At 39.3% G+C, this 12,747-nt stretch overlaps 2 protein-coding genes across 9 annotated transcripts in view; both read right to left on the bottom strand.

The window, feature by feature from the left end:
- The window catches only part of LOC131504751 (BEN domain-containing protein 5), a 1,495,810-nt gene that overhangs the window by 444,714 nt on the left and 1,038,349 nt on the right, over positions 1 to 12,747 (bottom strand). The window lies entirely within an intron of this gene.
- Positions 207 to 1,490, bottom strand: LOC131504753 (MICOS complex subunit MIC27). The gene has a single exon (XM_058717445.1). It carries the CDS (start codon positions 1,461 to 1,463, stop codon positions 657 to 659), a length of 807 nt encoding a protein of 268 aa, XP_058573428.1. The 5' UTR covers positions 1,464 to 1,490; the 3' UTR covers positions 207 to 656.

Below are 12,747 nucleotides of genomic sequence, written 5' to 3'. Positions count from 1 at the left end.
AACCACATATTTGACAATAACACAAAGAGATGGTATTGAGATATTATGAAGGGTCTTCATATACAGTGATTAGAGAATAAAAAATCATACAGCTACCTCTTTTCTCCATGTTACTCTAAATCTTCTTCAATAAATCACTACATTTCAATAGTCACAGTGACTTTCATAATTTTTTACATGCGTTTTGTAATTTTTTTTTTTTGTCATAAAATATGAATATTTTATTCCAGCTCTGGTAAATGAAAAAGTGGGGAACACATCCTTCCACACAATATTCTAATTTAGCTGACATTAGTTTCAAAAAGGTAAAACAAATATATATGTGTATCTGTATAAATATTTATGTGCCCACATGCATATTTGCTCAGATTTTAGTCTCATCAGTGTTTTTTAGTCTATTAAACACCACTAAAAATCATTAAATGCATCCCAATACTTCTACTTCTGCCTCTTCGTCAATCATTTAATATTGTTTGAATTGAATTCAGTTTGTGTTTTAATCACTTATGTGATTAGTCAAACTGTACATTACATTAGAAGATGTATGGGAAAAACTTGGTTTAGGTTATATTCTATGTATCACAGTTACCCTTTACATGATTTTTTCATCATTATTTTCAACTTCACACATCTTGTAGTTCTCTATGCAGACTATTTCAGCTTCTAGTGCTGTACATATCTATATCTTCTGGATGGGACTGCCCGTGATCCATGAGCTTGGGGTCAGGCATAAACTGTGTAGCACCTGAGGTAGATTCCGATTCTGTCTTTGTTTCAAAGATGAGTTCTGTTGACAAAGGCACTGAAAATTTCAGGTTGTGAGTTGTTTTTGCAGATATTTCTATTTCACCAGAGTTTTCTATCTTAGTTCTTTCTTTAGGTTTAGGGAGTGACTCTTTTTTGTTGTTTTTTGTCCACAATGATTTAACTGCTTCATAAATTTGCTGGCTTGTAGTATATGCCTTTTTCCCAGTTACCTTTGCAATTATTATTGACTGAACTGGGTAGCAAACAGTTGCTCCTAAAGTAGCCAGTCCCAGGGGATAAGCAATTTTCTTAAACCTGGAACCTTTTCTTGCTGAAAACAAGCCTGCTAATCCTGAAACTGTAATCACTCCAATTTTCGGAAGAAAATCTCTAGGTGGATTCTTCAGATAGACATACGCATCTTTTCCGAATTGTACTGTATCCATTATCCCATTTTTCACAAAGACATAAACACCCTTACACCAGCCAATATAATGACCAGTTGTTTTGCGGATGGATGCAAAGCCCATTTGTAAATGACCAGGCTGCTCTTCAACATATTTAGACTGCAGAGGTGGTGTGGTATATATGGGGAGCTGCTCTGGTTTTACTAGCTGCTTTTTCAATTCTTCTTCTTTGGCTGCATGTACACTTATAGATGCACACATCAGAGCTGCAGGTATGGTTATCAGTTTTCCCATCCTGACAGCCGCCATATCTGTGACCTTCTCCGTCTAAGTTTTCCCATGCGTTTTGTAATTTTGTTAATCAACTTGTTTATATAGACAGAAGTCCCATTAAAAATATTTGCCCAGAGTCCCTCAAATTCAAGCACCATCCAAATCACCAACTATGGGAAAGCTGCCCTCTGAGCAGGAGCATTCATATTGGAAAGCTATGTAAATGGAAGATAAACTTTTATTGGTTTAAATTATTGGTAGTTTAGAGTTTATCAAGCAAGCATTTCCCATTACTCCATTTCTTTGTATCACTGCTATTCATCCCTAACTATTTGAGCCTACACATCTTCAGAAAGCTTTTCTTGCCTTTCCTTTTTCTATATTATCCCCATTTTCTCTCCACTCAGAGTTGGGTTGGATTATTCTTCTTTGGATTTCCATGATATCCTGTGCTTTTCTCTATCACTGACCCACCATATATTCTGCTGTTCATCTGTTTGCTTCTTCTATTAGACCATGGACACCTTGAGGGCAGGGATTTCTGCCCATGAATTTTAGTATCTAGCACCATGCTTAGGGTCTGGAGTGTAGGGATGAGAAAATGTGGATTCTAGAGCCAACTTTGCCACTGTTTTCCTACATAATCTGAGCCAAGCTATTTCCTTATTTCCTTCCTCCCTCCTCCTTCCTTCCTTCCTTCCTTCCTTCCTTCCTTCCTTCCTTCCTTCCTTCCTTCCTTCCTTCCTTAAAATTTCTTCTCCTTCTCCTTCTTTTGCCAAGCTATTTTAATTCCCTGAGCTCAAATATCCTCTTTCATAAATTGTAGGTATTAATGATGACTTTTCATGGCTGTTCTAACAAATAAATACAATAACATGTGAGAAGTACTTTAAGCTATCTGAATCATGGGTGACCTTCAAAAGATGGTAGCTCTTATTATAGTAGATGCTCAATAAATATTTGTTGAATTAATGAATTCAGCAATGATCTGAGAATGTTTTACGTGCCAGACATTGTTTTAGGCACCAGAAATTCAGCAATGAACAACCGGTAATAAAATCCTGCTCCCCTGGAATTTATGTTCTAATAGGAGAAGACAGTAAAAAATATTCAGGAAGTCAGAAGGAGAAACATAAGCAGAAAGAGGAGCTAGAAATGCTAATGTGAGAAATTGCCATCTTATATAAGGATGGTCAGGGAAATAATTACTGGTAAGGTAACAATGAGCAGGGAAATAAAGAGAAGAAGTGAGCCATGAGAATGCCTGGGAAGAGTATTCTAGGTAGAGGCTAGCAATGGTGAACATCTTGAAGCAAGAGTATACTTGGTGAATGCATGGAACAGCAAGGAGGCCAGTATAGCTGAAGAGGGTAATCAAGGGAAAGGGTAGCAAAGAAGAGGTCAAAAGGGCTGAAAGTAAGGGACATATGATGGAGGTAGGGCCTTGCAGATCACTGTAAAGACTTTGTATATTTGTTCCTCTGAGTGAGATGAGAAGCCACTGAGAGATTCTGAGCAGAGAACTATCACCATATGGTTTTAATTTCAGAGGATCACTCTGGCTTTTAAGGGTAGACAGAATAAATTGTAGTGAGTATATATGTAGAAGAGCCAGGGAGGCAACAGCAGAACTGGGACTATCAGTTAGGAGGTTATTTCAAGAATCCAGGGGAGTCATAGGGTGTTTTGGGCTAAGGAGATAGAGGTAAAAGTGATGAGGGTGATAAGAAATCTGTACATATTTTTATCATAGGGTCAATGAGGTATGTTAATGGATGGGCTGTTGGACAAGAAAGAGGAATCAAAGATGATTTCAAAGATGAGACAGGTCAGGGGCGTCTGGGTGGCTCAGTCGGTTAAGTGGCCGACTTCGGCTCAGGTCATGATCTCGTGGTCTGTGAGTTCAAGCCCCACGTCGGGCTCTGTGCTGATAGCTCAGAGCCTGGAGCCTGTTTCAGATTCTGTGTCTCCCTCTCTCTGACCCTCCCCCGTTCATGCTCTGTCTCTCTCTGTCTCAAAAATAAATAAACGTTAAAAAAAAAATTAAAAAAAAAGATGAGACAGGTCAAAGGAGATGGATGAAATTACCTTTTATAGATACAGGAGAGACTGTGGGAAAAGTAATTCTGGGGATTAAAAATTATAAGTTAGGTTTTAGACAAACCATTTCATATGCCTATTAGATATCAAAACCAAGATGCTGAGTAAGTGATTGAATATATGATTTAGGAGTTGAGCGAAGAGATCTGGGTAAAGACATACATTTAAGAGTCATCAAAATACCACACAATTTCATCCATATGTGGAATCTAAAAAACAAAACAAATGGGTAAACAAACAGAAAACAGAATCATACCTATAAATACAAAGAACAAACTGGTGGCTGCCAGAGGGAATGGGAGCAGAAGGAAGGGCAAAATGGGTGAAGGGGAGTGAGAGGTACAGACTTCCAGTTATGGAATGAATAAGTCATGGGAATAAAAGGCACAGCACAGGGAATATAGTCAATGATATTGTAATGGTGTTATAAAGTGACAGATGGTAGGTATACTTGTGCTGAGCATAGCGTAATATACAGAGGTGTTGAATCACTATGTTGTATACTTGAAGCTAATGTAACATGGTGTGTCAACTATACTAAAAAAAAAAAGTACAAAGAGTTTAGAAGTCATCAGCTGATATATGGTATTTTAAGCCATAAGACTAGATGAAATCAAGTACATAATGCTAACTGAGAAAAGAAGAGATCCAAAGACCAAACTCTGGGATACTTCAATGTTTAGAACCCAAGGAAATGAAAGTGAATCAGTAAAAGGTGACCTGGAAAGAAAATTAGGAGCAAGAGGTTTCCTAAAGCCAAAGGAGGAATGCAATTTGAGAAGACGTGCATGGTCTATTGGGTTAAGAGTTGCTGGTATTATTACTTCATTATAGAGAGTGGTGACATAGAATGCTTTTGTCATAGAGTATATTCTGCTATAGAATCAGCAGTTCTGGGCTCAAATCCATCAGCTGCTTTCTCTGTCAAATGTGTATGTGAATTCTTGAACACTATTTTATAAGGTTACCATGGGTCCTATATAAAATAATAGTTGTGAAGACATTTGGTGAAATGCTTTATCTACTGTTCATATGTAACTTACACTCATTAATACCAGCTCTATGCCAGGACCTGATCTGGGAAATAGGGACAGAGAGCAAAACATACTTCATAATTCTCCGCCCTTAGGGAGATCAAGTTTGGTTTGTGCGTGTACATGTGTGTGTGTGCATTATGCCAACACTACAGTATGTGCAGTTCTGGAGGAATTCCCAGAGCACTACAGTAGCACAGAGGAGGGTAAGGGTAAGTGGGATTGATAGTAAAATGGCAGCCCCAAGAGACCACAAAAATTGGACAGGAGGGAAGATTCTTGGGAGCTCATTTCTCAAGCATGTATCACAGAAGTGGCAGAGTAGGCCCCTGAAATGCCAGTCATTTTTATCTTTCTCACCTTCTGACTCACTTGAAGCATCAGCACTGTTAGCTGAATCAATACTTTCTCCTTGACCTAAGCAATTGATTTTCACAATATCCCTCTTTGTCACAGATAGAAGACTAAGTAGAAACACATAAAGACTGTTATGCTCTGAGAGGAAGCAAAAGAGAACAAGGGAGAGCTCTTTGCTGGTGGAGGTGGATTACTGGGTGGCAGTGAGTTCAGGGGGAGCTGGGAATTCTGGGCCAGAAGAGGGTTGAGAAAGGAGAAATTTAGGTAGCATCCCAGTAGGCTGCTGACAGTTCTGGATTTGCTGCTGTCAGGAAGATGGAAGGAATTCATGCTGCCAAGTCCAGGACTAGGCAGATGATAGTAGTCAGAGGGTGCGGCAGGCAAACAAGCTACATTCCAGCAGGCTGACAAGTGAGGCCAGAGCAACAGTAGTCTGAGTGGCACAAACCTTATTCAAAGGCCAAGGTCACTGCCGCCCAGCCTACTCTCCCTAAGAGCAGGAGCCACTTAACAGCCACTTACAAGCTCTCCACATCTAAGTCCAACAAGGAGAAACAAATCCCAGTCCTTCCAAAGACCAGTGATTCTCAACCCTTGCTACACATAAGAATAATCTGGGACATTAAAAAAAAATAAAAACAATGCCTGAGCATAGCTTCTGATTCAGTGAAGGATAGGCAATTTGTTTTTTGTTTGTTTGTTTGTTTGTTTGTTTGTTTCTGGTTTTTTGTAAGTAGTCCAATGAGCAGCCATTATCAAGAACCACAGCCTTAAACCATCCTAAAAACAACCTGGTGCACTTGGAAGATCCCTGACCTTGTCCTTCCTTCCCTCCCTCCCTCCCTCCTCTCACTCAACAAGTATTTATTGAGTGTTACTATGTACTATAGACCCAGGTTAAAATCACAACTCAGATACTTAGCAGCTGTGTGATTTGGGGCACGTTACTGCTGTTAACTTCAATTTTATCTAAATGAGAAAAATAAAACTACCTGTTTTATAGGGTTGTTTAGAAGATCACCAAAAATTACACGCTAGAAATGCTTTCAAATAGTATGCCCTTGATAATTGTGCATTTCCCTACTCTTTTTCTTAATGAATTGGAAAGGGGAAAGGTTGCTGTGGGGAGAGAAAGCAGAATGTAAGAGCACTTGTTCAGTGACTTGGGGGAAGCAGCACCCAGCGAGTCAGTCCACTGCCGATCACTGTTTCTGTGACACTTAGCACTCTGCATTGTTCTTGTGGCTAAGACCTTCCCTAGTACCCAGTCCCTTCAGGTCTGGGGTCCTGCCCAGACCCCGAAGTCATATAGGACCTGGGTTGCTAAAGCCCTGCTACCTATCTGTGCATAGATCTGTTGGACTCTGTACATGGGTCTGCACTTGGCAGGACTGGAGGGGCACAGACTGCACTAAGGCAGACTTAGGTTTAGCCTGGTTCAGTCACTTAGGAGCAAACCACTTAACATCTGAGCCTCTGTTTATTCATTTTTATATTAGGGATAAGATTATTTGGCTCACAGACTGTGGATTTAAACATCCTGGGTTTGAGTTCTGATTTTGGCATTGTTTCCTCTTATAGAATAGAGATAATAATAGTATGCACATTATGAGCTATTCTGAGAATACAATAATCCATTTAAGGTACTTGGGACACTATCTGGCATATAGTAGGCTTTTGGTGAATATTGGCTGTTATTATTATTTCTGTTATTATTATCATCACCTCTTTGACTGTCCATGGAATACTATGAACAGCTGAGCAGCCCAGCCACCAATATATGCACCAATACACAGAGAGCTAATTAATCCATTAAAGCAGCAGCTTCAATGACAGCTGGGAATGTGTACAAATCATGTTGTTTTTTCCAGACCTGTCATCTCACACAGGATAATGGCTCCCAGGTGGGCCCAGTATTCTGTATGATGTTCCTGGGGAACTCCCACAGGGGTTTCAGGTGGCATGAAAGATGGGATCTTTATCAGAGCTTTTCAGAGAGGGGAAAATAAATGACCTCATAGCATCCCTTCTCACTCAGCCTGCGCTTCTGTGGCTCACCATGTGGCCATTTTGTGCCTTGAATGCCTAACTATTGAGGTCTAAACAACAGATTAAGGTCCAGAGGAGCTTACTGGCAGACTTAGTAATGATCACTGTTGATAACCACTCTCCTACAGATAGCATTTTACAGTTTACAAAATCTTTTCATACATATTGTCTCTTTTGATTCATGTATTTACTGAAAACTCACTGAGTATTTACTATGTATCAGACTCTGTGTGAAGTAACAGTCAGTCAACAAAATATTATGTTTAAACACTGAGGGTATACTAGTAAACAAGACTCCAGATGTGAATCATAAAAGGCCCCAGCAGTTCACAATCAAATTGGACAGAATTGGAGTACACGAAAGAATAGAAAAGGTACAGTTCCTGTGATGGAACCAGGGGATGTGTGGGCAGGGTAAAAACAAGAGAGTGACAGTTCTATCTGGGAGAAGATTGACAAGAAATACTTCATACCTGGGACCTTTGTACCTTCAGACCAACTCATAAGTTCCAACTGATCCGGCTGCCATACCTCAGTCAGTCCTGCCACCTGGTTCTCCCAGATGATGGAGGCCCACCTACATGCCTGATTTCTGAGCAGTGCCTACTCCTTATTTTTTCTAAGTCTGTATGTCATACCCTGAGTGGTCATTAAGGCTTGGAGTTTTCAAAATATGGCTTCCATCCCATAATCTTGGTTATACCTCATAATAATTAAATATAATAACACCTACTCTTTGAATCCTGTAGAATTACTGTGAGTATTAAAAGAGATCATGAATGTAGAAATAATGCCAATGATATAAGGGACCTTAACTGAATGCCTAATATCAGGTACCTGATTCACATTTTTGCACATCCTCACATATTTTTTTTTCCCTACAAATAGATACTAAGCCCTCCATTTAACATAAAAAGTTCAGTGACTTGTGTTAGGTCGTATAAGTAATAGGTAGCTAAGTTTGTCTATTGCAAAAATCCTTTTATTATTATTATTATGTGACTCTTTATATCACACTGTCTACCCAAAGTGAAAGTATGTACATACATACATACATACATAAAACTACAAAGCAGTTTTCATGTGCAAAGTAGGCATTTTTATACGATACAACAACCATAGGAGATATTATCTTTTTAAAAACAATTAAAAAGATAAGGCAACCAATGATCAAGGATGATGAAAACAATCAAATAGTTAATAGTAGAGCCTCAGTTTGAACTCAAGCTGGTTTAACTCAAAAGTCACTGGCTTTCCACTATACTTCACTACCTCTTCCTGAGACCCCTGGACTAGCTTTGGTCATTCTGCTAGCTACCAGTTGCTTTCCCTCTTTGGGACTCATTTTCCCCCTCTGAAAAATTATGATCTCTGAGAGATGTTTCAGCTTTAACATTTTCAGGTTTTATGATGTAAACAGGTGGAGATGAAAGGCAGACAAAAAGGTATTCTGAACTGAGAATAGCAGGACTGAAACATTGCAAAGACCAGGTAATATTTAGGAAATGTCAGACATGTTATGGGGCTGGAGTAAAAGCAACTCCATACTTTGGGGAGAGGATCAGAGAAGCCTTCATTTCCAGCTGGACCTTGAAGGATGAGGAGTTTGAAATGTTAAAAAGATGAACGTTATTTCAAGAAAACGGGAAATACATACAAAGGACTCAGAGGCCTGCAGTTACCAAGTATGTTTGGAGAATGGTGATTTGTCTGATGTGGCTTTGTTCCAGGAAGGAGCAGAGTAATCAAGGGAGGGAGGTTGTGGGGGCCAAGCTCACTGCAACGGTAGCTCTGGTTTCAGTCTGATTTGTTGAGCTGTATGCCTGTGCATGGCCACTTGTGCTCCTCATCTTCATTAAGGTACCACACAGGTCCTGACAATTTGAGATTATATAACTAAGCTGGAGTAGTACTTTTACAGAGTGAATAATTAAAATAATTATCTAGACACACACACGTATGTGTACACATGTGCACACACATCTGCCTTTTATGTGGTCAGCTCAAAAGAAAAACATATGGATGTATCTTCTGAATACACTTTTGTTCTTCTGTTGATCATAAGAGAGATAGGTATCAGAGTATAAAATCATAATAGAGAGCACTGGCTCTTGTTTTATTGGTATTGTGAGAATTCCTTGTCTTGCTGAAGTTTAAGGATATACATCATAATAATCCCTTAGGAGGTGCTGTGGAAATGCTCAGAAGCCATGTATGTCTTCTGCAGGATGGATGTATGAAACACAACTTCTGGCTAACTTTCATTTCTTTTTTTTTTTTTTTTTTTTATTAAATTTTTTTTTTCAACGTTTTTTATTTATTTTTGGGACAGAGAGAGACAGAGCATGAACGGGGGAGGGAGGATGAGAGAGAGGGAGACACAGAATCGGAAACAGGCTCCAGGCTCCGAGCCATCAGCCCAGAGCCTGACGCGGGGCTCGAACTCACGGACCGCGCGATCGTGACCTGGCTGAAGTCGGACGCTTAACCGACTGCGCCACCCAGGCGCCCCCTGGCTAACTTTCAGATCACATCTCACATGGGCAATGGGCAGGATCCTCATCATTAGTGGCTTGAAGCCTATACACATACAGAAAACCACGCTATCAGTGGAAGACTTCACAGCTGGGTCCAAGTTCATGTTTTCCATCTCTCCCTTGCCCTTTGCTTTTCTATGAAGTTCACAAATATATTCAAGTCTTACAACTTTAAATCCTCAAAATTCTCCCTTTTACGTCTTCCCCAGGTAAACAGAACATCTTTTCACTTCACATACATTCCATCAAAGAGTTGTCTGTAATTACTGCTTCCACTTCTCCGGTTCCTTAACCTAAACTGGGTACTATCTCCACCTTCCTTGAAATCATACTCCCCAAGCCAAGCAATGATCCTACTGACACTAAATCTTCTCAGTCATCATTTTATGTTTTTTAATACTATTTTGGTGTTTGACTCTTTTCACCATTCCCTTTACCTTTGGCTTCACTGACACTGTTCTATCTCAATCTCCTTCACTCACTTTTCCTAATTTACCCATCCCTTAAATTCTGATGTTCTCAAAGTCCCTGTCTCTCAATATAAAATTTCTCCATCCTCTTACTCACCTGTTAAGTATACATTCAGCGAAGACCTACAGAAATGAATCAGACCAGATCCCTGCATTCACAGGGCTCATAGTCTAATGGCAAGAGAAATATGTAAACAGACAATAGTACACAGAATTAGATACTGTTTTGTCTTCACTCTGCTGGATTAAGACAATGTAATCTGACAACAAAGGCAATATTAGCAGAGGCCTTCTGCTTCTTCCAGTGGGGTAGAGACAACTTAACATCTGCCTACCTGAACACATTTTGAAAGGCTACAAATGTCCAACCTATCATGTCAGATTTGAGTATCCAAAAGAATAATCACTCAACGATATCAAAAGTATTCTATCATTTGATCTCTTGGTTCATTCCATTGCATCATATTTGGGAGGCAGCATATTGCAGAGGAAGAGCACAGCTTTTAGGATAAAAAAGGCTGGAGCTGGAATTCTGGCTTCATTTTAAACTATCTGTATTATCTCAGACAGGTTACTCACAAATGCTCAAATGCTCTGACCTTTTTTCCCCTCATCTATAAAATGTGCATAATATTTTCTTATAAAACTGTTATGAGGATTTCATACAAGAAGCTCCTTGCACAGTTTCTGGCACTTAGTATTAAGAATGGACATCCGCTCAAGCTTTCTTTTATTTCAAATGTGGGACTAACTCAAAAAGAAGACAGAATGTGGGCAATCAAGTGTGTATTTCTGCTCAGGTAACGAGGCATGATGCATTGGAGAAAGGGCCCAAGATAGGATTGTTTTAAATAAAAGTCCTAAATTCCCTCTCAATTTCCTTGTTCAAATCACTTAAGGGGAGATTTCTGTAGTTCTGCTAATGAAGTCATCCTCAAAATCACTTTCAGACAGACTATTGCTCAATAATAAACTAACTGCATGATAATACACACACCCGAGCCCCCAAGTTGGGTGATTTTTTAAGATCAGAATCCATACAAACAGTCATTGAGAGTCTTAAGGGGGTCATTTGCGGAGATTGGATTTCTCCAAAAGAAAAGAATATACCCGTTTTATTCTCTTTATTTTGCCAGCTCATCAAGAAGAAAACGATGAAAAAACGCTAATGCCTATGGTACAATTCATCACAGGGAATTTTATGGCAGAAAAATGTTTTCAATTTATAATGGCAGTAATAAGTGACATTGGGCAAAGGCTGAAAGAGACTTTTTTTTCTTCTACCAGGAGTCAGCTAGGAATAGAAGAGGGATGTAATCATTACTCATCCCTGGATGCTGAATGTTCAAAGGCATCTTATACAACAGCATGCATTTTATTACCCTGCTATACATCAGGCAGAAAAATTTTACCAAAACTTTAACTCCCATGCCCTGTTTATCATAATGGAGTCCAATTAAGATCACATCATGGGTAAAAGGGAGGGTCTTCTCCTTGTCAGAACCACAAATCTGACTTTGATAAGTCCAACAAAAGAGCCAGTCCTAAGAAGGGAGCCATTTTAAAGTGTTTGTTTAAAAAAAAAATACACTTTAAATGACTCTAGCACTGATGAAACACACACACACACACACACACACACACACACACACACACACACACACACCTTCCATTGTTAGAGTTTTCTCATAAATGGAATGCATTGGTAGAAACCTTGTTGAACACGGTTTCCAAGACCCACTGTGCACATGGCCAAGGCATTCTTCTATGCTCTCTTATTGAACTCTCCTGTTTATAGATGGGATGTCACCAGGAGGTGTGAGTAGTTACTATCACCATGACCATCACAGAAATTCTGCCCCTAAACCCCCATATCATCTTCATCATTAAACTTTATTCATCATTCACTATTTATTCCTTCATTTACATTAGAAAACTCAAATCAGCAAATATTTACTATATGACAATGTGTCAAGCATTAAAACTTTAACAGTGATTATGACATGATCCCATATATCTTAGGCAAAGAGTTCCTAATTTGTAGCTAAGTAAACAATCACACCAGTGTGTGAATGCATGATAAGAGCTCTACTAGAGGGTATACGAGGTATTAAGATTCAGAGATAACAGGAGGGAATAATATATTTAGCATGGAAGGGTTGAGACAATGCTTCCTGGAGGAGATGCTCTTCTTTTAAGTTGAATTGTGATGCATGAATGGACATTTTTATAATAGGAAATGGATAGAAAGGCAATGACAGGCAGAAGAAGGAACAAGATGTGCAAAATGGAAGAATGTATGACATAGCATTCATGGAATGTTCACAGAACAGGAAGTATGGAGCTTAGCTGAAGGGCAAAGCCTAAGGGTGTTGACTAAATTACTTATGGTAGGTAAAGTGCTGTTCTCTGTGCTCTGGAATCATAGATATGAAAAACACATAGCTGCTGATCTCAACTACTATACTTCACGCTCAGAGAAACTACCTTCATTGACATGTATTCCTGGCCAGGCAAGTCACTTGACTCAGCTTTGTATTTTTATTTGTTTGTTTTTGTTTTTTGTTTCTCTGTGTTTGTTTTGTCTTGTGTTTGGTGGTCTTTGTTTTATTTTTTGACTCACCTAAATGAAGAGAGAGTAAAACATGTGAAAGTCTAGGGTCAGAAATATCTCTACATCAGGGGCACCTGGGTGGTTCAGTCAGTTAAGTGTCTGACTTCAGCTCAGTTCATATCTTGCAGTTTGTGAGTTCGAGCCCCACGTCAGGCTCTG

This window comes from Neofelis nebulosa, chromosome 2 (assembly GCF_028018385.1).
Source record: "Neofelis nebulosa isolate mNeoNeb1 chromosome 2, mNeoNeb1.pri, whole genome shotgun sequence".
Classification (NCBI taxonomy): domain Eukaryota; kingdom Metazoa; phylum Chordata; class Mammalia; order Carnivora; family Felidae; genus Neofelis; species Neofelis nebulosa.
This window is presented reverse-complemented; position numbering and strand designations above follow the sequence as displayed.

What these genes read in the sequence shown, in the direction of transcription:
- LOC131504753 (XM_058717445.1), bottom strand. Translation starts at nt 1,463, where the DNA reads ATGGCGGCTGTCAGGATGGGAAAACTGATAACCATACCTGCAGCTCTG.